The sequence below is a fragment of the Desmodus rotundus genome, chromosome 7 (genome assembly GCF_022682495.2).
Source record: "Desmodus rotundus isolate HL8 chromosome 7, HLdesRot8A.1, whole genome shotgun sequence".
NCBI lineage: Eukaryota > Metazoa > Chordata > Mammalia > Chiroptera > Phyllostomidae > Desmodus > Desmodus rotundus.
Window position 1 is genome coordinate 19,975,943 of NC_071393.1, and position 23,768 is coordinate 19,999,710.

At 58.8% G+C, this 23,768-nt stretch overlaps 1 protein-coding gene across 1 annotated transcript; it reads left to right on the plus strand.

Moving 5' to 3' along the window:
- Positions 1-3,455: 3,455 nt before the first annotated feature.
- On the plus strand, positions 3,456-14,732 carry SCARF2 (scavenger receptor class F member 2). Its single transcript, XM_053928855.2, has 11 exons — positions 3,456-3,719; positions 7,909-7,967; positions 8,072-8,173; positions 8,408-8,927; positions 9,037-9,255; positions 9,394-9,522; positions 10,014-10,117; positions 10,197-10,314; positions 10,579-10,694; positions 11,951-12,103; positions 13,040-14,732. Exons 1-11 carry the CDS (start codon positions 3,550-3,552, stop codon positions 13,936-13,938), a joined length of 2,589 nt encoding a protein of 862 aa, XP_053784830.1. The 5' UTR covers positions 3,456-3,549; the 3' UTR covers positions 13,939-14,732.
- Positions 14,733-23,768: the final 9,036 nt, after the last annotated feature.

The following is a 23,768-nucleotide window of genomic DNA, read 5'->3' on the forward strand; positions in this document are numbered from 1 at the left end:
AGGTTCAGGAAGTTGGCCCCAGCGCCTGGAGAGGGAGGCCCTGTCAGGATGGGCTCTTCCCCATCTCCTGGGTCTACGTGTGTGGCAGGAGGAAGCTGCACTTCCTACAGGTTTGCCAGATGAGTTCAGTTCTCAGCGCATCAGCACCCTGGTGTGGTGGATAGGACCTCTCCAGGCCACCAGCTTTTCCTCCACACATCACAGCTTCCACCTGAACACGCTCCTCTCCTGCCTGCCGCAGGTTCTACACCAGCAAACTCCTGCCACAGGCCTCCCTGGCAGCACTGCCCTGCAGCCCATCTGCGACTTCCTCTGGTTCTGTCCTCCCCCAGCCCGCTGGGCAGATCATGGAGACAACTGGGTCTTCTCTCTGTTCCTCGGTGCCTTGCCCAGAGCCTGCTGTGACTGGCACCCTGTCATGGATGGGAGGAAGGGGTGGGGAGAGGGGCAGGAAATCAGTTGCTTTGGGTTCTCCATCCTGATACCTTTAGGACTTTGGGATGTGGGGTGAGACCAGTGGGAGTTGCTGCCTGCTCCTCAGGGCCATGCGTGTGACCTTCCTCACTGTCTCTTGGGGCCTGGGTACTCCTGAGAAAATGCCCCCACTCCCTAACCCCAATGCGACATCATGCACTTGCACTGCAGGGTTGCAAAGCCCATTGTTGACCCTCGTGGGTCACTTCCAGTGGGACAGGGTGACTACAGTCCTCCGATGTCTTCTTCCCTGCTCCTGAGAGCCAGGTGTGAGAACACTCTGGGCCCGTCACTTCCTTCTCTGCCACTACTTTTCAGACCAGTCTAGCAGTTCCTGCAGGCTAGATGTTTCTGGGGGAGAGAGCACCAGAAATGCTCACCCGGCCCTACATCTTCAGTATGTCCCAAGCTTGCTGGTGCTATCTCCCCACCCAGAGCCGTAGCCGTACAGGAGGCCTCTGGTCCACAGGGGAGGAGGGAAGTCTGGTGCTCTGCAGAGCACGGGGTGGGGTAGATGCTAGCCATGGAAGGGGTCCTGAAAGCTGAGTAGCTACCTGGCCCTGCCACTGCAGCCTTGGGGCCCAGCCTGGCATTTGTGGCCACACTTCCCACCACCTCCTCCTCCTGGGCCTTGGCAGCCCAGGCTGGCAGGCCCTGCATCCATGCTTTCATTTGGCTTGTTGCTCGTCCCTTTCTGCCTGCAAAACCCTCACCCTTTGAAGTTGACCACTGGGAAGCCATCCTGGCCGGAACTGATCAGCTTGGGTTCTAGGCTCCCACAGTTTGCCTGTGGGGTGGTCTGTGGGTGTCGGGGAACCTGCAGCTTCCTTACCCTGGTATTCACCTGGCACCAGGCGAGGCATGTGGACATTCACTCCACCCATACTTCACAGTCCCCAGATTGCAGTGTGGTGGTGTCTGGAACAGGTATGAGTCCTGCCTTTGATACCAGGTCTTGCCGTCAACGGTGAGATGGCTGCTTTGGTGCACGTGCTGGGGACTGGTTCTGAGTGACATGAGGCTGGGACAGTCCTTGTCCTGCCGGCACGGGGACAGTGATATATGAAATCAGACTATTTTGGGTGGTATACAGATGGGGGTGGGTAGAGATCTGAATCATTCAGGAGTGGAGGCATTGTCCAGTGGTGGTCTTCACAGGAATTTGGGGGCCAGGAGCAGTTGTGAAGGGAGGGGAAAGAAGGTGATAAGAGCTTAAGGTGCCTGTTCATGAACTCCATCCAGCTAGGGTAAGTGCTTCCAGCCTTGGGATCTGTGCCTCTAAAGGCCCGGAGCGGGGCTGCCACAAACTGCTGGGTAGTCACTGCAGCCACATGAGCCACTGCTGGCCTCTGTTGGTGGTAGCCAATGGTGGGGCCTCCTTGGCAGGGCCCTGCCCCACTCCCCCCACCCCCCACCCCCCTACTCTCTGGCATTGGGAGGGCACTGCTGAGGTCAGGGCCATGCCCAGGAGGAACTTCCCAGAAGTGGTTTGGCCTGTTTACTTGTCTCCAAGAAGTGTTTGCATTTGGATCCCATGGGTGTGAATTCTTCCAGTCTACCCAACTGTTACCTGCCTCTGGGCCTCCCTCCTGCACTAGCATGACTCCGTGAGGGACCCTAACTTCAGAAGCCCCCTACCCTTCTCCCCATTCCACCCTCCGTCAGCCTGTCCTGGACAGGCCTCTGGCTCAGTCAGCCTGGCGATGTCCTTAGCCTTGGGCCTTTTGGTGGCCCTCGTTCCAAGCCTCCTCCAGTCCCACCTTCCTTGCTGATAGGCCTGCACGTAACTAAAGAAAGACACCACTTCCTCCCTCCTCAGTATCTGCTTGCAGCCTGCTTCCCAAGAGAAGACAGGTACCCCTCTCCTTGCTCAGGGCCTCTTGCCAGGTCTTAAAATCCTCAAAACACGTGCTGGTCTTTACAGAGACCTAGCTGCTGCCGCTTCCCTTATTCCATCCGCAGGCCTGCCCACCTACCCTGCCCCATGGGCCCTGGGGTTGAATCTGCTGTCCCCTGAGTCACCAGGCACCCCTCTACTTTCCAGTCCCAGAGCTACTCTTCCTCCTGGTCCCCCTGGGCCCCTGTTCCTCCTTCCCTGCTGCCCCTAATCTGCTCTGCTGTCACCCCCTGCCCTCTTGATGCAGGCGTTCTCAAGTCTCCAGTCCTGAGATCACACTCTGGACTTTTCCTTTTGGTAACCCAGCAGCCTTCTCAAGCAGAATCACTCTCCCAGGCTCCCCAGAATGTTTTCAACCCGACAAGAATTGGAGGGTCTCTGGACTGGAGCTCTCCCACCCGCCTCCTTTGCTTTTACCCCCACATTCTATGGGAGCTCATGGCTGAGCCATTCTACCTCCCTGGCATCTCTCCAATCCATCCCTACCTAGAAGATCTGCCCAGGCCTCTGGGCTGGACCGAGTGTGCCCACAGGCATCGAGCATCCTGTTCCTGTTCCGTTCACTGAAGGCTTTGCACTGAGTGCTCAGAAGCAGCTGACCACCCAGCTCGGCACTACAGGGGTTCAGGGAGCGGGGGCGGGGGATGGAGTGTAGCAGAGGCAGGATTGCGGCCTTGACTAGGATAGTCTACGGGACGCCCTCCCCTGGCCGCTTCCGAGGCCCTGGGGGTAAAGAGGGGGCTTTGGTGCGTCGCGCCCTTGTTCCCCCAGCCGCCTTCCTGCCCGGGGCCCTGGCCGCACAGAGTCCCCACGGGCGGCTTCTCCAGCAGATGGGCGTCTGGGGAGGGAAGGAAAATACACTGGGACTGGGGTTCCTCCGGAAAGCCCCCGCGGCCCCGCCCTTCCCCGACGCTCTGCGGGTCCTCTCCAAGTTCTCCCCAAGTTTGAGAGCGGCCGCGTGGGGGCGGGGGCCGCGCAGAGGGGCGGCGGCGCGGCCGGAGGGTGGGGTCTGGCGCGCGGGGCGGGCGCTGCCGCCTGGCCGGCCGCGGCTGGCCCCGGATCAGGGAGCCGATGTGGAATTTCCTGCCCGGCCCGGCGCCCCTCCTGCCGCCCCCCGCCCGGCCGCGCACTCCGCTTCCGGCCGCTCTCGCTGCGGCCGCACCCGCGCCCGCGCCCGCATGGAGGGCGCAGGGCCCCGGGGGGCCGGGCCGGCGCGGCGCCGGGGAGCCAGGGGACTGCCGCCGCCGCTGCTGCTGTCGCCGCTGCTGCTGCTGCTCTGGCTGCTGCCCGACCCAGCGGCGCCTGAGGAGCTGAACCCGCGCGGCCGCAACGTGTGCCGTGCGCCTGGGTAGGAGCCCGGCCTGGCTGGGGGAGGGGGCCGAAGAGGACGCTCGGGGCCAGGGGAGAGGGACTGCCCCGCCTTGGGAGGGGGGGTGGACACCCGGGACCTCCCTGTGCCAAAAGCGCAGGCCCCTTCAGCCACCGTCGCCGACGCCGGCTCCGCTCCAGGCCGAGACTGGGCGCCGGGCCACGACGGAGCATCCGAGGATACCCCGGACCAGAAGTTCAGAGAAAAGCACGGAGTGCAGTGGGCGCCGGGAGGGATCACACACAGTGTCTGAGATTTCGGGCCTAGAAAAAGAGACCCTTAGGGCGGGCTGTGAAGGGCGTAGGGAGAAGTTGGGGAAGGCATTCCACGCGGATGGAATGGTATGTGCAAAGGCCCGGGGCAAGAGTGTGACTCCAGTTAAGAGGAAGGATGAGGGTTGGGGAGAGATGGAGCTGCGCTGTGGAGAGGTGGGAGCCGGAGAGGACTTAGGGCAGTCGAGACAGAAGCACAGATTTGTTTCTTAGAAAGAGCGGGCGAGGTTTTGAGAAGGGTGGCGATAAAAGTGGGCACCGAGGAGCCTGCGCTCAGAGTGGACTAGAAGCGGGAATTGAAAGGACAACGACGAGCACTGGGGTCGGGAGGATGTGGAACCCCCGGGCAGGGATACTGGGATGTCACAAGGAGCCGGCTGGCGAAGCCAGTGTGGGACCGGCAGGGGACAGGCCCGCCGGAGGGCGGCAGGTCCAGGACCGTGCACGGAGGCGAAGATCAAAGGACAGGATGCTAGGATTCGGCGCTGGGGTCGCAGGACCTGGTCCGCCAGTCAGAGGCCACGGCGAGGTCAAGGACATCTCCGCGCTGGGGCGAGGAGCTGGCATGTGTGGGTGCCTTGACGCGTGTTGGGAGGCGCCGAGAGGGCGAGAAGCTGGAGCGGCGGCCGCGGGGCTCGGGGCTGGGTCGCGTCCCGGCGCCCTCGGCTGCAGGGCCCTGGGAGGCCGCGTCCGGGGGCTCGGCCATCGCCCCAGACAAGGGGCTGTGAGGGGGCCGCGCGGGGTTTCCGAGCTTGGATCCCGAGGCGCGGAGACCCCTCCCCGCTGCGAGCCCCGCCTCCGGGGCGGGGGCCGGCCTGGCCCGCCATCTGCTTCGCATCGACGCCGACACAGCCTCCCGGGCCTCCCCGGCCCCAGGAATGTAGCGGCGGTGGCGGGCGGGGCCCTGCCTGAAGAGGGGGAGGGCGCGATCGCCGTGGGCCCTGCCTATCCGCCTCAGCCGTTCTCCCCCTTGGGGTCGGTGCTGGGGGGTCCGGTGGCAGGCTGGAGTTGGAAGCTTGAGCCTTTCGATCCCACTCCCCGTTGCCCGAGACCTCCCCGAGAGGCGGCCTTCTCTAGAAGCCAAGAGCCCGGGTCTGGGTTTCAGAAGCAGTTAGTACCTCTCTTTACCTGTGTGGCCCTGATCAAATCGCTTAACCTCTCTGGGCCCATCTCCATCTCTGTCAAACGGGATTGGTGATGGTCCCCACCTCATGGAGTGGAGGGGGGTGACTGATGATATGTGGAGCTGGTTAATGGGAATGACAGCCACTTTGGCCACTGCCCACCGGGGGCCTGGGTTCTCTCTTTTATTATCCTCCCAAGACTCCCACCAGCAGTTCCCTTTTCCCAGAGGCAGGAGCACCAGGGGAGGCGAGCAAACACTCAGCCAGTAAAATCCCGTGCATCTTTGTGTCAGGCCTATAGTTGGTGCAGGGGTACAACGGGACGATGAACACATCCTTCCCAGTGGTGGAGAGGGTTACAGCAAGTCATTTGACACCTCGAAAGTGCTAGGGAGGAGGTGTTCAGCTGGGGAACGCTTTTTCCCTTAGGATGATCTGGAAGATCCCCTGAGAAGTGATGAGTGGGCAGAGGCCTTCTCTAAGGACCATGGGGGCTGGGCGGAGCCGGGGTGGGGGTGCGGTGATGGTGGAGGAGAGGCCAGAGTGAGAAGGGCTGACCACAGGGAGGTCTGCCCAATGCTCTGAGGACTTGGGCTTTTTGTCTGAGGGCCATGGGAACTCAAAGGGGCTTTGCACAGAGGAGGGGTGGGGACTGACAAGGGTTGGCTATCCCATGGCATGGGAACTGGGGGCAGAAGGGCAGGAGGTGGGATCAGTTAGGGAGTCAGGAGAAATCTGGGAGAGTCAGGTGCTGTGAGAGTGCAGAGTCAGGGACACCTCTGGGGACTCAGCCCCCCAGCCTGGAATGACTGGGCTTCCCTGAGATGGGGGGAGGCTAAGAGTCCGGTGTTGGGAGGAGGGACCCCTGGAGGGCTGGGAGGCATTGTCAGCATCTTGATCCACCAGGAGAGGAGAGAGCCTGGGAGGGGGCCGGGCAGAAACTGGAGAAGGGATGTCCAGTGGGGCAGGAGAGAGTTGGCCGGTGTGGGAGCCTGGAGCCTGCTCTGTATGGGCTGGAGAGTGGACTATAGTCTTGGCTGAGCTCTTAGTTTGTGCCAAATGCTTGAGACAGCCTGGTTTATCTCCTGCCAAACTCAGGGGCTCCATTCTACAGATAAGGAGCCCAGAGCTCGGAAAGATGAAGTTGTGCGCCCAAGGTCACAGCAAGTGGCAGATGCAGGCATCAGATCCACCTTACTGGGGCCCTAAACCAGGCTCCTAACCACGGGATCACGTGGCCAGGCAGAAGGTGGTCAGTGACCATCCCAGCAAGCTCTCTGGAAAGGCTGCCTGCAAGAGGATGCCTGCAGAGGCTCTCCTCCCGGAGTGGTGGGTTCAGAACTGGCAGAAGAGGCGGAGGGTGATGGGCCTCCAAACCTGGATCTACCTTCAGATGGGCACCAGGATCCCTGGGGCAGGCAGGGGTGGGAAGGGGCAGGGCGGGCAAGGGGGAGCCAGGGCGGGCTACAGAAGGGCGGGAAGGGCCCGGCCCTCTTCGTGTTCCCTGTGGCAGGTTTCTAGTTCTATTTGTGGAAAATAAGCCGGGCCTCGTTCCTCCACTTTGAGATTTTTATGGGTCCTGTTCGCGAGTTCCCACATCTTTGGCCTGAGGGAGAATCGAGCCTGTTTGGTGGGGTGTGCTGAAGTCCTCAAGCTGGGCAATGGCTGGGGGCACCTTCTGAGGGGCATGATGTGGAACAGCTGCAGCCTTTCCTGCCCAGCCTGGCCCCTCCCACAGGGTCTTTAGGCTCCTCCCATCGCCCTCCCACCACCACATCCAGGTTCAGATCCTTTGGAAGCAGCACACTCCTTCTCTAAAATGTGAGCGGCTGCTATGTGCTTTTAGGGTTTGGCTGAAGTTCTTCCAAGTTTGATGGGACCCTACGAACTGTGCTTCAGCGTCTCTTCCTTCTCAGCCTCCTTTGCCCCCAAATGTGGGCACGCCCCATCGGAGCCCTTGTGCACCCTCTCCAGCGTCAGGCTTCACTGCGCAGGGCCTCCAAACCTCTGTGCCCACACACCCCATGAGCCCAGGGTTTGGGATGCTGTGCTACCCCCAAGTGTGACAGTTACAAGTTATTTTCCCCCTACTGAGGTGATATGTACCTTGTAAAGCCAAATAAAATTAAGATTTTTAAAAAACATATTAAGTAGATGCTTTAATATCTCCTTCCTTCAGGTCAAGTCTTGCCCTGGTGCTCTGGAGACCTCCGTTTTACCTTCCTTACTCTTGTGGAGGACTCCCAGGTGTGCCCTGTCCCTCTAGAAGTCCCCTCCCCTGAGAGGACACCTCCCTGTGTCTACACCCACCTCACCCAAAGGCTGCACCCATCTGCCTTGGCACTTAACCTCAGCTGCTTGGCCAGGAAGCCATGCTCGAGCAGGTCCCAGACACTCAGGGAGCTCTCCGCAGCCCCTACCTCACTGCTGCCCCTCCTGAGACACCTGGGTTCCCTTTTTCTCAGGCCTGGTGGACGGGGAAGGAGGTACAGAGTTAGACGAGATGGGGAGAATGGGGAGGCTCCTTGTAGAGAGGACTGGGAAGTTCTTTTTAGGTCTTTTGGTGGTATGCCCTCTGTCACCTTCCAGTGGTAGGTGGTGGAGGGCTGGAATTTGTATGTTATTCGCTGGGATTCTCCCAAACCTACAACAGTACCTGGCTCCCATACACCGCAGGGCCCCGATAACCACCTCCCCACAGCAGAATGGAGGTTGCCGGGACGCCCCATGGAGGACAAGGGTTGGGGCTTAGTCTCCTCTCTCTGCCTGCAGCTCCCAGGAACTCACGTGCTGCACGGGCTGGAGGCAGAAGGGGGATGAGTGTGGGATCGGTGAGTGGGACATTCTGGGGACCTGGGCAGTGGGTGGGGGTACGGAGAAGCGGGGGTAGTGTGGGGGCTGGACGCGCGGCAGCTCGGGCCCCTCTTGTCCGCAGCGGTGTGCGAAGGCAACTCCACGTGCTCGGAGAACGAGGTGTGCGTGAGGCCTGGCGAGTGCCGCTGCCGCCATGGCTACTTCGGGGCCAACTGCGACACCAGTGAGCGCTGATCTCAGCGGCGGGCGCTGGGCAGTGGGGCTGGATACTGGGGAGATGGGCGGGGCCTGTGAGTGGGGCGGGGCCTGATCCGGGAACACTATCCAGCTTAAGAGGGGGTTCCCAGAAGCTGCAGAGCGGTGCGGAGCGTGGGAGAATGGGCGGTTGGGGGCGGGTGTGGAGGGAGGGCGCGGACGGGTTCAGAATGGTTCCCCGCCCCCCCCACCCCCCCCGTAGAGTGCCCGCGCCAGTTCTGGGGACCCGACTGCAAGGAGCTGTGTGTCTGCCACCCACACGGGCAGTGCGAGGACGTGACCGGCCAGTGTACGTGTCACGCGCGGCGCTGGGGAGCACGCTGCGAGCATGCGTGCCAGTGCCAGCACGGAATATGCCACCCGCGGAGCGGCGCGTGTCGCTGCGAGCCTGGCTGGTGGGGCGCTCAGTGCTCCAGCGCGTGCTACTGCAGCGCCACGTCCCGCTGCGACCCGCAGACTGGCGCGTGCCTGTGCCACTCGGGCTGGTGGGGCCGTAGTTGCAACAATCAGTGTGCCTGCAACGGGTCGCCGTGCGAGCAGCAGAGCGGCCGCTGCCAGTGCCGCGAGCCAACGTTCGGCGCGCGCTGCGAGCGCTACTGTCAGTGCTTACACGGCCGCTGCCACCCCGTGGACGGCACGTGCGCCTGCGAGCCGGGCTTCCGCGGCAAGTACTGCCGGGAGCCGTGCCCTGCCGGCTTCTACGGCCTGGGCTGTCGCCGCCGGTAAGTGCAGACCCCCGGCCCGGGAGGTGGGAGGAGGAAGGGCGGGCCGCCAAAGCGGAAGGGGGTTAGGTGGCTCCGGGCTCCGCCTAGCCTCCCGCCCTTTCTGTAGGTGCGGTCAGTGCAAGGGCCTGCAGCCATGCAAAGTGGCGGATGGCCGCTGCGTGACCTGTGAACCTGGCTGGAATGGCACCAAGTGCGACCAGCTGTGCACCACCGGTTTCTACGGCGAAGGCTGCAGCCACCGCTGCCCGCCATGTCGCGACGGGCACGCCTGCAACCACGTCACTGGCAAGTGCACGCGCTGCAACGCGGGCTGGATCGGCGACAGGTGAGCAGCCTCTGCCGGAATCCGTCCCAGTCCCTCAGCCCCACGGCCCCGCCTCCCCCGATGCCCTCTTCGGAGGGCACTGTGGGCTTGGGCTGGTTCGCCTCCATTTCCACTGACGCCTCCTCCCCGCGATTCGAGGTGTGAGACCAAGTGCAGCAATGGCACTTACGGAGAGGACTGCGCCTTCGTGTGCGCCGACTGCGGCAGCGGCCACTGTGACTTCCAGTCGGGGCGTTGCCTGTGCAGCCCTGGCGTCCACGGGCCTCAGTGAGTGCTTGGGACCTAAGGGGTGTTGAGGGGTATGAGCCCGACACAGGGCTCCAGCCAGAGCCCAGGTGCTTCTGTGTTGTTTGGACCGAGGCCTGACCCATCAGTTTTGGTTCCCTTACCTTAGCTAGGGGGTGACCACAGGCTCCTGGTGTGGAGCAGTCGGTGACCCCGAGCTACTGTAGATCGAGCAGGGACCTCTACTTACAGCCAAGAGTCTGATCTGGCAGCCCCTCTTCGTGCCCACACGAGTCAGCCCCACAAATGGGCGCTACAGCCAGGTGACCACTGGCCACCCCAGGCCCCCTCCCACTGGCGTGCGCGCACATTCATTTATAAAATACCGGTGGCCGAGTGAGTGCCCGGAGGTGGTGGTGGCTATCAATTCCTCGAGAATGGGCTCCAGGACCCAGGTTGGCTGGCCACCGGGGCAAGGGCAGGAGGCATCACGGAGGGTCGCTGTGGCCCTCCCTGAAACTATGTCTCTGCAGCTGTAACCTGACGTGCCCGCCAGGGCTTCATGGCGTGGACTGCGCCCAGGCCTGCAGCTGCCACGAGGACTCGTGTGACCCGGTCACCGGTGCCTGCCGCCTGGGTGAGTTGGTGAGCGGGGCTCTGGTTGTGAGGGGGCGGGGCAGGGTGCTGGCACCCTTGCTGATCCGAATACCCTACAGAGACCAATCAGCGTAAGGGCGTGATGGGCGCGGGCGCGCTGCTCGCCCTGCTCCTGGGTCTGCTGCTCTCGCTGCTCGGCTGTTGCTGCGCCTGCCGCGGCAAGGACCCCGCGCGCAGGTGAGGCTCGACGCGATCCGGCTGTCTCCTGGGCTCAGGACACACCCTGTACTGGTGCTGGGGAACCTTTCTCCACCCGCCCCACCCTCTGGCTGGGGCCCTGATCCCCACCTCCCTCCCTCCCCGGCCCCGCCCTTGGAGCGTAAGTCTGCCCTCTCTTTAGCTCAGTCTCCTCTCTGTTTCGGCTCCCACCGAGAGATCGAAACTACTACTCCAGGCCCCGCCCCAGACCCGCCCCTTTACTCAGGCTCCGCCCCCCTCCAGGGAGCTCTCTCTTGGGAGGAAGAAGGCTCCGCAGCGACTCTGCGGGCGCTTCAGCCGCATCAGCATGAAGTTGCCCCGGATCCCGCTCCGCAGGCAGAAGCTACCCAAGGTCGTAGGTAAAGATGCCCACACAGGTTCTCTGGGAGAACACCTCAAGCATGAGGCTGCTGGGAAGCGGGTGTGAAGGTGCCCGTGTGAGGAAATGCGGGGCCCTTTAATGGATGTTGATGTAGGGTGGGGGGAGCATGGGGAGAGAAGGAAAAAGGGGATGCTGACTCGCGAGAACCCGGGGAAGAAGGTAGGAGGCCTAGATGTGGGGGCGTGTGTGGGAGGCCTTGGGCCCTGATTCTGTGAGTGTGAGTGATTGCATCTGGGGTGCAGTGCAGGGGGTGTAGACATCTGGGTCGGGCAGGCCCCGGATAGTCTGTAGGTGTATAGGCTGAGGCCTAGTGCCTTCGCCTGGAGTAGCAGGTGAACTGTTGGCACCAGGAGAAGATCCGCCCCCCAGCCTGGACCCCCTGCAGTGCCCTGGGTCCTTCCTGGAAAGTGGGCAGGTGGGCCCCTGGAGCCCTCACCCTATCCAAGGACCCTGGGGGCGGGTGGAGGTGCTGCTTCTCGCCATCTGCACTGACACACACCAGGGTAGACACTCTCCCATTTTTTAAAAATTGTTGTTCAAGTAGCTTTCTGCCTTTTCCCCCCACTTTTTTTTTTTAATTGTTCATCCCATCGTTTTTAAAGATGAGGGGAAGAGGGAGACTTAGTCTTCTGGAAGGTAAAGATGGAGACAATGAGAAGCCTGGTGGCCCACCCAGCAGAGAGGGATCTTTGGCCACAGGTGTAGGGGCTGGACTCCACATCCCATCTGTAAAATAGGAAAAAGGTCACCCAGCCTGTGGGATTTCCCCATGGTGGGGTCTGCGTCTGTGCAGACTCTGGGGGCCAAGCCTGGGGGTACAGCCTACTGAGATGGGCTGAGCCAAAGCTGGCCTTGCGTGTTCGCGCTCAGAAATGCTCCCGAGCTCCCTGGGCCCACTGAGGCACGGGCCGAAGCATGGCTTGGAGCCTCTGGCAGCCTGTGTCAGTCAGCTGTTCTCTCCAGCCTCGTCTCTTCCCAGCACTTCAGCCCAGCCCTTTTCATCTCCCCAGCTGCACACACTAGTTTTGCACCTTTGAGTGTGTTCACTTTCCCTGGGTCATCGCTACCCATTCTCCGATCCTGGCCTGGTGTCACTCTGCCTGTTGAATTGCCTGTGCCTGGCACAGTCTTAGGGTAGGGCTGGTGCTCCATCATTTGTGGCAGAAGGACTGTGGAGGGCACAGCCCGGGGCAGAGCAGGGCCCCTGGCAACTGGGCCTCCCCTCTTCCCCAGTGGCTCATCACGACCTGGATAACACACTCAACTGCAGCTTCCTGGAGCCCCCATCAGGGCTGGAGCAGCCATCACCATCATGGTCCTCCCGGGCCTCCTTCTCCTCCTTCGACACCACCGATGAAGGTCCAGTGTACTGCGTACCCCACGAAGGTGAGTACCACTCTGCTTAAGCCTTGCTCCAGGCCAGTGAAATGTTCCAGCTTGAAAGATCTCTGGGGTGGAGGCAGCATGGAGAGGAAGGGTGTGGTGGTGATGCTCTTAACTGGGGGGTTGGACTCACAGCTGAGGCTGCAGAGCAGGGCTCTGTGCTGCGCAGCGCTGGACTGAGGTGGGGTCTGGGGAGATGGATGGACTCTCCTTTCTCTAACCACAGCCCAGGTTCATTTCTGGGGGAGACCAGGCAGGGAGGAGGTTCTGAGTCTGAGGAGGAGGTAGCAGAGGTTGGCAGAGCTGGCAGAAGACGAGGGCTACAGGATATGGGCAAACATCTTTGCCTGAAGCCCTAGCTCACCAGCAGCAGGAAGGGAGCCTGATCGGCTTAGATTCTGGCTTCTTTCCTCCCTTGACCATCCGCCTGGGTGATCTTGGGAGCCTTTAAAAAAAAAAAGATTTTATTTATTTATTTTAGAGAAAAAGGGGAAGGGAGATAGACAGGGAGAGAAACATCAGTGGGTTGCCTCCCACACACCACCAAAGGGAGACCGGCCCACAACCCAGGCACATGCCCTGAGTGGGAACTGATCCCCAGAAGGATAGATAATGAACCCCTTGCAGGTGTTGAAGGGTTGCATTTGATGATAGTGGCCTCCAGGCTGGGAGTGTGGTGGGGGAGGGGTTCGAGACCAGGCTGAAGTTGCAGCTTTAGCTGGGAACTGCTTTCACCCCCCAGCGCTCAGCCACAGCTCTAGGGCTAAGAACCAGATTTGTGGTTAGTGCTATGAATGCGCCAGGCATGTTTGGATGCCAGGGCGACTAAGCACCAGTGAGGGTGGAGAGGGAGGAGGAGGGAAGGAGATTTGCGCCTGGAGGCTGGACGCCTCAGGCTCTTTCTGGTGGCGGTGACCACCTCCAATCTTCCTTTGTCAGAAGCGGCAACGGAGAGCCGAGACCGGGATGTCGCCAGCCCCCCTGCCGAGGCGCAAGGGCTGTCCCCTGCGCCGATGGCCACGCCAGCTTCCTCCGAGGAGGCGACGCCCCTCCCTGCGTCCTCTGACAGCGAGAGGTCGGCATCGAGTGTGGAGGGGCCTGGTGGGGCTCTGTACGCACGCGTGGCCCGGCGCGAGGCCCGGCCGGCCCGGGTCCGGGGAGAGGCTGGCGGCCTGTCGCTCTCGCCGTCTCCCGAGCGCAGGAAACCACCACCACCGGACCCCGCCACCAAGCCCAAGGTGTCTTGGATACACGGCAAGCACGGCGCCGCTGGCGCTGTCCGTGCGCCTTCACCACCACCTCTGGGCCTCGAGGTGGCGCCCAGCCCCAGCAAGAGGAAACGGACACCCAGCGACACATCTGCACGGCCAGACGAGCCCGGCAGCCCTCGGACCCGCAACCCGACTCTACGGCCCCCAGGGCTGGCCGAAGAGGATCCAGCCCTCGTCGTGCCCTCGCCACCCCGGGCTCGGGCTCGGGGCCGCGGCTCTGGCCTCTCGGAGCCCATGGACGTTAACGGTCCCCCGCGCAGCGCGCCCGAGGCCGCCTCCATGCTGGCCGCGGAGCTGCGCGACAAGACTCGCAGCCTGGGCCGCGCGGAGGGAATCCTGGGCGCACAGGGCCCCCGGGAGAAGCCGGCGCCGCCGCAGAAGGCCAAGCGCTCTGTGCTGTCCGCCTCGCCGGGCCCCGCGCCTGAGGCCCCAGGGCCCGAAAAGGCGGCAGACGGCGCACCCGTGCTGGACACCCCCCGGAAGAAGACCCCCATCCAGAAGCCACCGCGCAAGAAGAGCCGGGAAGCGGCGGGCGAGCTGGGCAGGGCGGGCGCGCCCACCCTGTAGCAGGCGGCGGCCCGGCCACGCCCACGGCCTCACCCGGCTTCGCTGCGCTGCTTGCCACCTCTCGTTCCGCGCCCTCCCGGCGTCCCCGCGGAGGCCTGGGCGCGACGGCCTCGCAGGAGCCGAGGCCAGACGGGTACGGAGGGAGGCTGCATCTCATTAGCTCGGGCCCCAGCGGCGGCTCCCATTGGTCAAGGCCTGACTGGCGCTTAGCTGGCGACTCCCTTTGCATTGGCCAAGTTCTCTAGGGCTCCGGCCAGCCTGGGTCTCAAAGGCCAGGACTAGGCGGTTCTACCTAGAGACCACCTCTTACAAGCGTGCACTTGTCTGGGCCTGCCTTCTCATTGGCTGAGGCCAGAAGCACTTCTGTCCCGTCTGCCGCTCATTGCCAGGGCCTGGTGCCTATGGCTGGAGTCCCCTTTCCTTGACCTCATCCCCAGGCTACTTCCACTGGTGGGGCTTCGGGGCATCTGGTTTACCTGAGCAGGGGGAGGAGGGCTGGTCTCTGCTCCTCAGAGATCTCAGCACCCTGGGTTCAGTCTTTGCCCCCTCCCCCTCCCTGCCACCCCTGCCCCAGCCTTCCCAGCCCTGGCCCCTCAGCTGTCAGCTGGTTTTGATGGCCTCCCACCATGCCACACACTGGTGGGAATCCCAGGGGCACTCCAGTATCCTGAGGAGACAGACATATTTATAGGCCCCCGGCAGGGCTGCTCCCACCTCATCTGGGTGCCCCAGGATGGGCTCCTCCTGGCAGGGGCTTGGCCAAAGCTTTCTTAATAAAGTGCCTTTTCCCTCTGTGCTCTGACTACTTCCTGTCTGCGGAGCCTCGGACAAGGACGTCCCTCTCAAATTGCATGTGACCTCTGCCAGGCAGGACTCACACTCCCAGGATCCCTCAACCCAAGGAGCCCAGGAGTCCAGATGTGGGTCTCCTGGGGCCACTTTGGAAGAGGGTTGTGTCCACCTGCCCATTATTTATCAAGTTAATATCCCTCCCACCTTGGCCCACCACGTCTCTGGGTCAGAATGAATCAGGTGGAGCCCCTTGACTATGAGGAGCGGGTGTGTGGGGCTGCATCTGACCTGTACTTTACCCACTGCACACTGTTGTTACACTCAGGGGCTCCGAGCTGTTTGGTGTGGCTAGGTCAGGTCAGAGGCTGGGGCCAGGGGGCAGTGGGCCACGGGCACAACCTCCAGCTGGGCCTCATCTGGCACAAACAAGACGGTCTGGCACTGCATACAGCCCTGCTGCCCGATTCAATAGGCTCCTTGTCCTCAGCCGGAAACACCTACCCCGCTGGTCCACGGGTGGTGGAGGGAGAGGGAGGGCAGCTGGCCTGGCCCAGAGCCCTTGTTGGCCTCAAAGACAGCCCCCTACTCTGGCCCAGCCTTCTATCCCACCATTTGTCTCTCAGAGTCTCCACTGCTTCTGGCTCGGGCAGGCCTCCCAGGTGACTTTCCTGAGCTATAGAGCCTTATTTTTCTGTGGCTCCCACCATCCTCCATCCATCTGGTCTCCTCCTGTCTTCCTGCCTCTGCCTATTGGGCCTCTTCCCCATCTTTTGATGCCCAGCAGTTTTGATCAGGAGTTTCTGCCAGGATCCACCAATCACCTCCCATCCCGCTCTACAGACCGTGGTACCACACAAGTCTGACCAATGTTGGCACCTCCAGGATCTCACCTGGCAATGCTCTGTTCCTCTGGCTGGATGCCACATTGAGGTCAACTTCAGTGACCCATACCGGGACTCAGCCACCTGAATGGGGATGGCCTTACGCCAGGGATGGGACATCTGGCCGGGCTTGCATGAGCACAGTCCCTGCATCTGGTCTGATGAGGCAGCACACGGGCTCCACATCTCCAGGACACGCCGCTTCCCTCGGGCCAGCTGGCCACCCTCCCAGCTGTGGCCCTGCGGCTGGCTGGCCTCTGATCCTTTCAGGCACCAGGCCATGCCGGCTGCTGGAGTTGAGAACACAGGCTCAGAGTCCTTCCGGAGGGCCAGGTGCCCAGGCAGGCGAAGCAAGCGCAGGGCAGTGACTGCGGGGCAGGGCAGCAGCTCAGGCCACACTCTTGCTGTACCCCTTCTCCTCCTGCACCACCACTCGTCACACTGGCTCCTGACCCCTCACCCCTAGTAGCTCCATGTCTCCTTCTCCCCCAGCCTGGACCAGCAGTGGTCACATTAACCAGGCCTTTCCAGGGGTCTCTCTTCCCCCTGCCCTGGGAGGCTACCGGGTTTCCCAGATCCCAACCTCCAGGAACCACTCTGTGTGGGTACCTCCCACAAGAGGAGGGGCACCTCCTGGATTTTTGGCTGCCAATCCCCGCCACTCCTTGTGGGTCAGAGGCTGTGGCCTGGGGGCTGGACAGAGAAGCACACCCCCCTCCAAGGATGATGTGGGTAGCTGTTTGGGGAGGGAGCTGCTGGGACCCCTCACAACCCCCCTATCTGGCACGCATTCTCTCCCCACCCCCTCCGGCCTGCAGCAGTGCCAGCTCCCGGGGCAGGCGCCACAAAAAGGAACCGCGGCTGCTGGAACCTCTGTTGCCATGGGGACGGGGACCACAGGACCCACATCTGGTAGCGATTGAGGAGGAAAAATTATGAGTCGTGGAAAACGCAAATATTTTTTGTAGCACAGAGCACAAAGGAGCGGGAGGAATGTGGGACCGGAGAAGGGCTGAGCCCGGCCAGGCTGCAAACAGGAACGCAACTCACACACACAGACACAGCCACACACGCATGGCCAGACTCACAGACACACTGAGAGATGCTAACCCACAACACAAAACACCAAGACCGGCACGCCCACGGCTACATAACCCCCACACACAACCAGACCCAAAGGAACACCCCCTCTCCAACACAAACACCATCCACCACACAGAAACACAGGCAGAAACACATCCTGTGACTCCGCACACATGCACCAAAAGAACTGAACACCAGGAGAGCCCTGCCCCGAACCTAAACGCACAGTCAGCCCCCAGGAACACAAGAGGCACTCTTGCTCTGCGACACCCACACGATCCAGACGACGCAGAGAACAGAAGGGAGGGCTCACTCCGCCAGGAACACTAGGTACCACAGAAACAGAAACACCGAGCCGTGCTGGCTGCAGCGCACACACACAGCAGGGGCCACAGGGGCACACAGTTCGGACACAACCTGCAACACACACACGCACACATGCACACGCACACACGGTCTCAGGGGTCTCACTCTGCAATCACAGCACCCCGTCCCCTGCCCGGCAGAGACACCTCGACAGACATACGCTGAGACACAACCACATCCCACCAGACAAACAGCAACTCGGTGCGACACACACACACTCCACCAGGTCCATAGAAACACTGAGACATGTATACATAACACACATGTCACCAGACACAGACAGACAGAGACAGACACACTGGACAACACACACATCCAACAACACACGGAAACACGGGGACAAATAGCCAGCCCGCAACAGCCTCGTACAGCCCAGCCGGCCCAGCTGAGTGCTGAGATGGGTCTGTGCCTTGAAACGCGCGCACACACACACACACACACACACTCTCTCTCTCTCCACTAGAAACCCAGACACGAGTTCTGCACGCACCCTGTGCATGTGCAAGCCCACCTCCAGACACGCAGAGCACACGCAGTGGAAACGCACGCGGCCCACTATGCGCGTAGAAGCTGACGACACTGAGATTTTTCCGGAGCCCTGTGCTCCGGGAAAGCAGCGATGGGCGAGAGGTGCCCCTGGCCCTCTGTGCTCTGAGAAATGGCTGATCCTGAGGGATCCCTTCGTCCTCACCCTCCCAGGGCTCCCTTGCTTGCCTGACGCTAGAATAACCCAAGCCCCTCCTTTCCTTGCAGACATTCCTCATCAGTCAAGTTTCTTCCCCTTACTCTGCCCTGGATAAAATCATCTCTGTAAGGGTCTGCTGCATTTGCCCCGCGGTTCTGGGGCCCCAACTGGGCATGGATTGGGCTGTGCCTCTGGGTCCTCGGCCCTTCCCTCCAGGCAGTGGGCTTCCCATCCTGGGCCCCGCAGGCAGCCCCGCTCTGTCCTGTGCACTGGGCTCTTGTCCACAGTTAGTTACATGGTAAACACGTGATTTTGATGCTCTTTGAGGTGGTGAATTTTATGTTATGTGTATTTTTAACGTATTTTACTTATTGGTTTTAGAGAGAGGGAGAGAGAGAAACATCAATCTGTTGTTCCACTTACTTATACATTCGTTGGTTGATTCTTTTTTTCTTTATCATCACCTGAGGATATATTTTTATTGATTTGAGAGAGAGGAAGAGAGAGAGATAAAGTTGATGTGAGAGAGAAATATCGATCGGTTGCCTCCCATACGTGAACCCACAACCTATGTATGTGCCCTAAAAATTGAACCTGCAACCTTTTTAAAAAATTTACTTTTAGAGAGAGGGGAAGGGAGGACAAGAAACATCAATGTGTGAGAAATACATGGACTGGTTGCCTCTCACACGCCCCTAACAGGGGACCTGGCCTGCAACTGAGGCATGTGCCCTGAATGGGAATTGAACCGGCAACTTTTTGATTTTCAGGCCAGCGTTCAATCCACTGAGCCACACCAGCCAGGGCTGAGCATGTAGCCTTTAGATGTATGGACAATGCTCCAACCAACTGAGTCACCCAGCCAGGACCATGGGTCGAGTCCTGTATGTGCCCTGACCAAGGATCGAACCCGCAACCTTGGCAAATTGGGATGATGCTCTAACCCACTGACCTACCCTGCCAGGACTGTTGTGTGTATTTTAACACAACCACAATGACAAAAAGAAGTTGGTTAGAGGGAGATCAATAGCCACATTAGGTCTGTGATGACCTTGGGCCGACCTCTGGACCTGGAGGCAGCTGTCCATCCAAGTCACGGAAATGTACGTGTGTAGTTGTGTAGCGACAGTGGGGGGCGCAGGGGGCAATGGAGGAGGCTGCTGTTGGGGCTTCGATGGTCCTGAAGTTGGCCGTTGTATACATCTTCACGTGAGACCTTCCAGTGGCTTGTTTTTCCACTTCAAATTAAATTGTAATGTTCACTTATTTGTGAAAGGGAATATTCAATATTAATAAAAACGCCCATTGATACGTCTGAGAGTGTCATCGATAGGCTCACCCAATCAAGTCAATGGCACTCTCTTGCAATATGGAACTTTTGGTCAGGAAGGCAAGGACACCTGCAATTATGTTGAATTAGGTGTTCAGCTTTTTGGCCTTCCGAGACCAAGGCCAAAGCTAAGTGGTAGAATGTGGTTTAATAGGAAGACGAAGCACGAACTTTAGCCCTTCAGTTTTCATTATACCATAGGCGACCAAAGTTCATATTTTCCTGGTCAATTTTTTTCAGAGTCTTTTCCTTCCCACCTTGGTTTACTTTATTTTAGAAAAATCAACTTTATTTTTATAGAACAGTTTTAGGTTCATAGCAAAATTGAGCAGAAGGTACAGAGCCCCCATATACTCCCTGCCCGCCAGCCTCCCCCACTATTGACGTCCCCCAGCAAGTGGGACGTTTGTTACAGCCCAGGAACCTACAGTGACACATGATGATCACTTAAAGTCCGTAGTTTACATTAGGGCCCACTCTTTTTTAAAGAAGATTTTACTTATTTATTTTTAGACAGAGGGGAAGTGGGGAGGAAGAGAGGGAGAGAAACATCAGTGTGTGGTTGCCTCTCATGTGCCCCCCCACCAGGGGCCAGGCCCGGAACTCACACATGTGCCATGACAGGGAATTGAACCGGGGACTCCTTGCTTCACAGGCCTGTACACAATCCACTGAGCCACACCAGCCAGGGCATCATTTTCTTGTCTTGATGTGCCACAGTTTACTGTCCATTCACCTACTGAAGGGCAATTTGGTTGCTTCCAGTGGCTTTTTATCAATGGTCTGACAGGCACGTTGAGAAGCGAGATGTTAGCATAAAGTCAAGAGACCTAACAGTGGGCATTGTGAGTGCACGTGCGCCTCCTGTGGTGAACTCGGTGTATTTAGAACAAGAGCCAAATAGTACTGCCTTCAACACACAAAACAGGTAGCCAACCGGGTAGGAATGGAACAATGGTGCCATCTAGTGGCTGGATGTGGCAGCATAGTGAAGAGCCTGAGTAAGCGTGGGCGACAGCACAGCTGATACCGCACTCCTGTTGCCATATGGGCCCCCACCCCCACTCCGGGGGATGCGATGCCCAAGACCTAGATTATTTCCCAAAGCAGACATACGCAGGTGAGAAAAGCCAGAAGGCTGATTGATAACATCTGCCCGATGTGGGTGCTATACAACCTGAGACACCAGGTGGACCCTGGTCCACACAGGTGTATGTGGACCAGTTGCTGTGTGGGAACTTCACTGAGGCACAGAGCTTTCCACCTTGTGTGGGACCACAGCCCATCCCCTCTCTGTGCTCTGGGCAGAAGTGACCGCTGAATCTCCCCTCAAGATTCTGTGGGCACAGGGGTGTGCTACCCATGGGCAATCAAGTAATGGAGTACAGTGCTCCTTCAGGAGTGAATGCGGCCATGGCTGGGTGGCTCAGCTGGATGGAGAGCCAACCCGTACACCAAAGACTGTGAACTCAATTCCTGGTCAGAGCACACACCTAGGCTGCGAGTTCGATCCCTGGTTAGAGTGTGTACGGAAGGCGACCAATTGATGTTTCTCACGTCAATGTTTCTCTCTCTCTGCCTCTCCCTTTTTCTCTCTCTCAAACCAATAAACACATCTCAGTTGAGGATTGGAAAAAAATGTTTAAAGAGCGAATGTGACAGGCCACAGGGAGGAAGGGAATTCTGACACAGGCTACAACATGGATGAACCGAAAGAGCATTATGCTGAGTGAAAGAAGCCGGGCACAAATTCCTAGACATAGGAAGTAGAATGGAGACGGAAGGGCCGGGAGTGGGCGAAATGGGGAGTGAGTGCTTCCTGGGCACAGAGCTTCCGTTTTGCAAGATGAGAAAGTCTCAGAACCATAGTGCTGATGGCTGCATAACAATGTGAACGTATTTAATTCTGACCAGATGTATATTTTTAAATGGTTAAAATATAAATTTTATGTTATCCATATTTTATCACAATGAAAATACATAATATGAGCTAAAGAAAAAAAAAAAAACCCTGAGCCCTGGCTGGTGTGGCTCAGTGGATTGAGCACTGACCTGTGAAACAAATGGGTGCTGGTTCAATTCCCAGTCAGGGCACATGTCTGCGTTATGGCCAGTCCCCAGTAGGGGGCATGCAAGAGGCAACCACACATTGATGCTTCTCTCCCTCTCTCCCTCCCTTCCCCTCTGTCTAAACATAAATAAATAAAATCTTAAAAAAAAAAAAACTGAAAAAGAAAAGTGAATGTGAGTAGAGACTGAGAGACTGTTGCAATGAGGGCTGCATATATTAGCCAAGTTATAACAACAGAATATTGGCCCGTGGGAGATTGAATGGCCTTCATCATTTCAGTTTGTTAGGGGTGGGGCCTTCGTGGACCACTGGTTAAAGTTGCAGGAATTCACCATGAGGTGCCACTTGTCCTTTCTGGACTGAAAAACAGGCCAAACTGAGCTGTTAAGTGGAGACAGAGTGGGGATAAGCACCCTTCTCTTAATGCCGTGTGAGTAATGGGTCCCACCCTCCAAATCCCTGTTTTAACACACATTGATTGAGCCATATGAATATTTTTAATGACTTGCGCAAGTCCTCAGCATCCAATTTGGCCATGCCAATAATAACGGGGAAAGTTTTTTTATTTTTATTTATTGATTTATATATATATAAATATATATTGATTTATATATATATATATATATATAGAGAGAGAGAGAGAGAGAGAGAGAGAGAAGGAAACATTGACTTATATTGTTCCACTTATTCATGCATTCATTGGTTGATTCTTGAGTGTGCCCTTACAGGGGATCGAACCCTCAACCTTGGCATATTGGGACGATGCTCCAACCAACTAAGCTACCTAGCCAGGGAGGGACTGTCATCTTCTGAGATCCTTCTCTTGCTCACTAACAGTCACAGAGTACAAGCTTCGGCCTGTGGTGAGTGAATCAGTTCCCACTTCCCGGACAGCTTTGCCTGTGAGCGGTGCTGAGCTCTGTTCCCCTCACTGATCCCTACTGAGCCTTTGTTATGGATTTATAACCTGAGTCACTTTGGGGAGAAGAGTACAAGATTGGGGTCCTCCTTATCAGCATAAGGGGTGAGAGGAAGGTCTTCTACTCTGCATGTTGGTTGCGTGTTTCAACCAGAAGTGACCCCCATTGCATAGGACATTCAGGGGAAAACAGGTACCCTACGCGACACGGAACCCTTGGGTGGTGGTTGTGTGAAGACCACCAGGAACCAGGCGACATGAGGTCCATACTCAAGAACAGATGGCTCATGTGGACCCTCCCTGGCCTAAATGCCTTCACAGCCACTGCCGCCGCCACCGCCCCGATCTCTGCTGTATTGAGATTCTGATTCACAGAGTAAGTGAAAATGAGCAAGATGTTCAGGGGCACCAACACTTAGGAAAAATGGCCCCAAATGTTTGCTTTGGGCCCACCTCAAGGGCAGAGGTCACAGGGGCAGGAAGTGATGGGCTCCTCAGGCCTGGGTACTCAAACCACACACATTCGAAGACAGGCCCGTTTCCGCTCGCCTCTGAGCCTCTGGGCTGTTCTTCGGGTAAGAGTGCCTGAGGCCTAGGGCTCCGTGGACCAGTTTGACCAGCTGAGCCTCGTTTATTGTCAACACCTCTTTTTGCTCTGGGGTGGGAGGGGGAGTGAGGGCTGGAGTCTGCGAGGCTGGGGCCCATCACAGGGGGGCTGCAACCACTGGGGTGAGCCCCCAGTGAAAACCCTGGCCACTGAGGGTGGTGAGCTCCTCTGGTCCCGGCTCGGTGCTCGCATCACACACGGGGAGTTAACGTGACCCCATGCACCTCCACAGGGAGGGGACACCTGAGAGCGCCTGCCTGGTCTCTCCTGGATGTGGCCTGCTGTTCCTTCGTCCTTTGCACACGGGAATCTGTATCCTTGGATGGTAATCAGCTGTAACTGTTTCTGAGTCCTGTGAATCCTTCCAGTGAATCATCAAGCCTGAGATGGTTTGGGGACCCCGATACGCTGAAAGCTGCTGGGGATCACAGCGAAATGGACGGACAGTGACTATGGGTCCTCTTGGTGCTGCTGCGCATACACATGCTCCAGGGAGTCTCTGCTCCCGCCGTCAGAAGTAATGGCCATGAGGCGTGCATGACCTCACCCTGACCCCACTGACTGGACTCCCCGCAGGAAGAGGCGCCTACCCTGAGCAGTGGGAGAGGACCCCCGACACACTCACCCCCGGAACCATTCTACAAGGGGAGGAAACTGAACCAGAAACAGACATCTCCCACTGGACTCAACTGGAAATGCAAAGTTTTATTGGAAGGCCGATGTAATTAGAATATGAAATGGCGCCAGGTGGCTTGGTGCCTGAATGACCCAAGCTCTGAGTTACCTTTCTGCTGAGAAGTACCGACTAGCCTGCTGCTGTGTGGTCCTCAAATCAGCAGTCCAGAGCCCACTGGGCTGCGGAGGGGGACACGCCGTTTCCACCCGCCCAGCACTCACAGGCATGACGGCCACTGCATTTTCTCACGCCAGCAGGTGCTCACGGCTCGAAAAATAGCCCACCCTAATCCCAGCCCTCGCCATCTTTCCTAACCTCCCCAACCTAACCCAAACCTCACCCCTCACCCCTAACCAGCACAGACGCTTCGACCTCTGGACGAGGCAAAGTGCCGCTGATTCCAGGAAGCCCAATTGTGCC

What these genes read in the sequence shown, in the direction of transcription:
- SCARF2 (XM_053928855.2), top strand. Translation starts at nt 3,550, where the DNA reads ATGGAGGGCGCAGGGCCCCGGGGGGCCGGGCCGGCGCGGCGCCGGGGA. An exon ending in GCGGGCTGGATCGGCGACAG is followed by an intron (nt 9,256 to 9,393) that starts GTGAGCAGCCTC and finishes CCGCGATTCGAG; the next exon opens with GTGTGAGACCAAGTGCAGCA. An exon ending in GGCAAGGACCCCGCGCGCAG is followed by an intron (nt 10,315 to 10,578) that starts GTGAGGCTCGAC and finishes GCCCCCCTCCAG; the next exon opens with GGAGCTCTCTCTTGGGAGGA.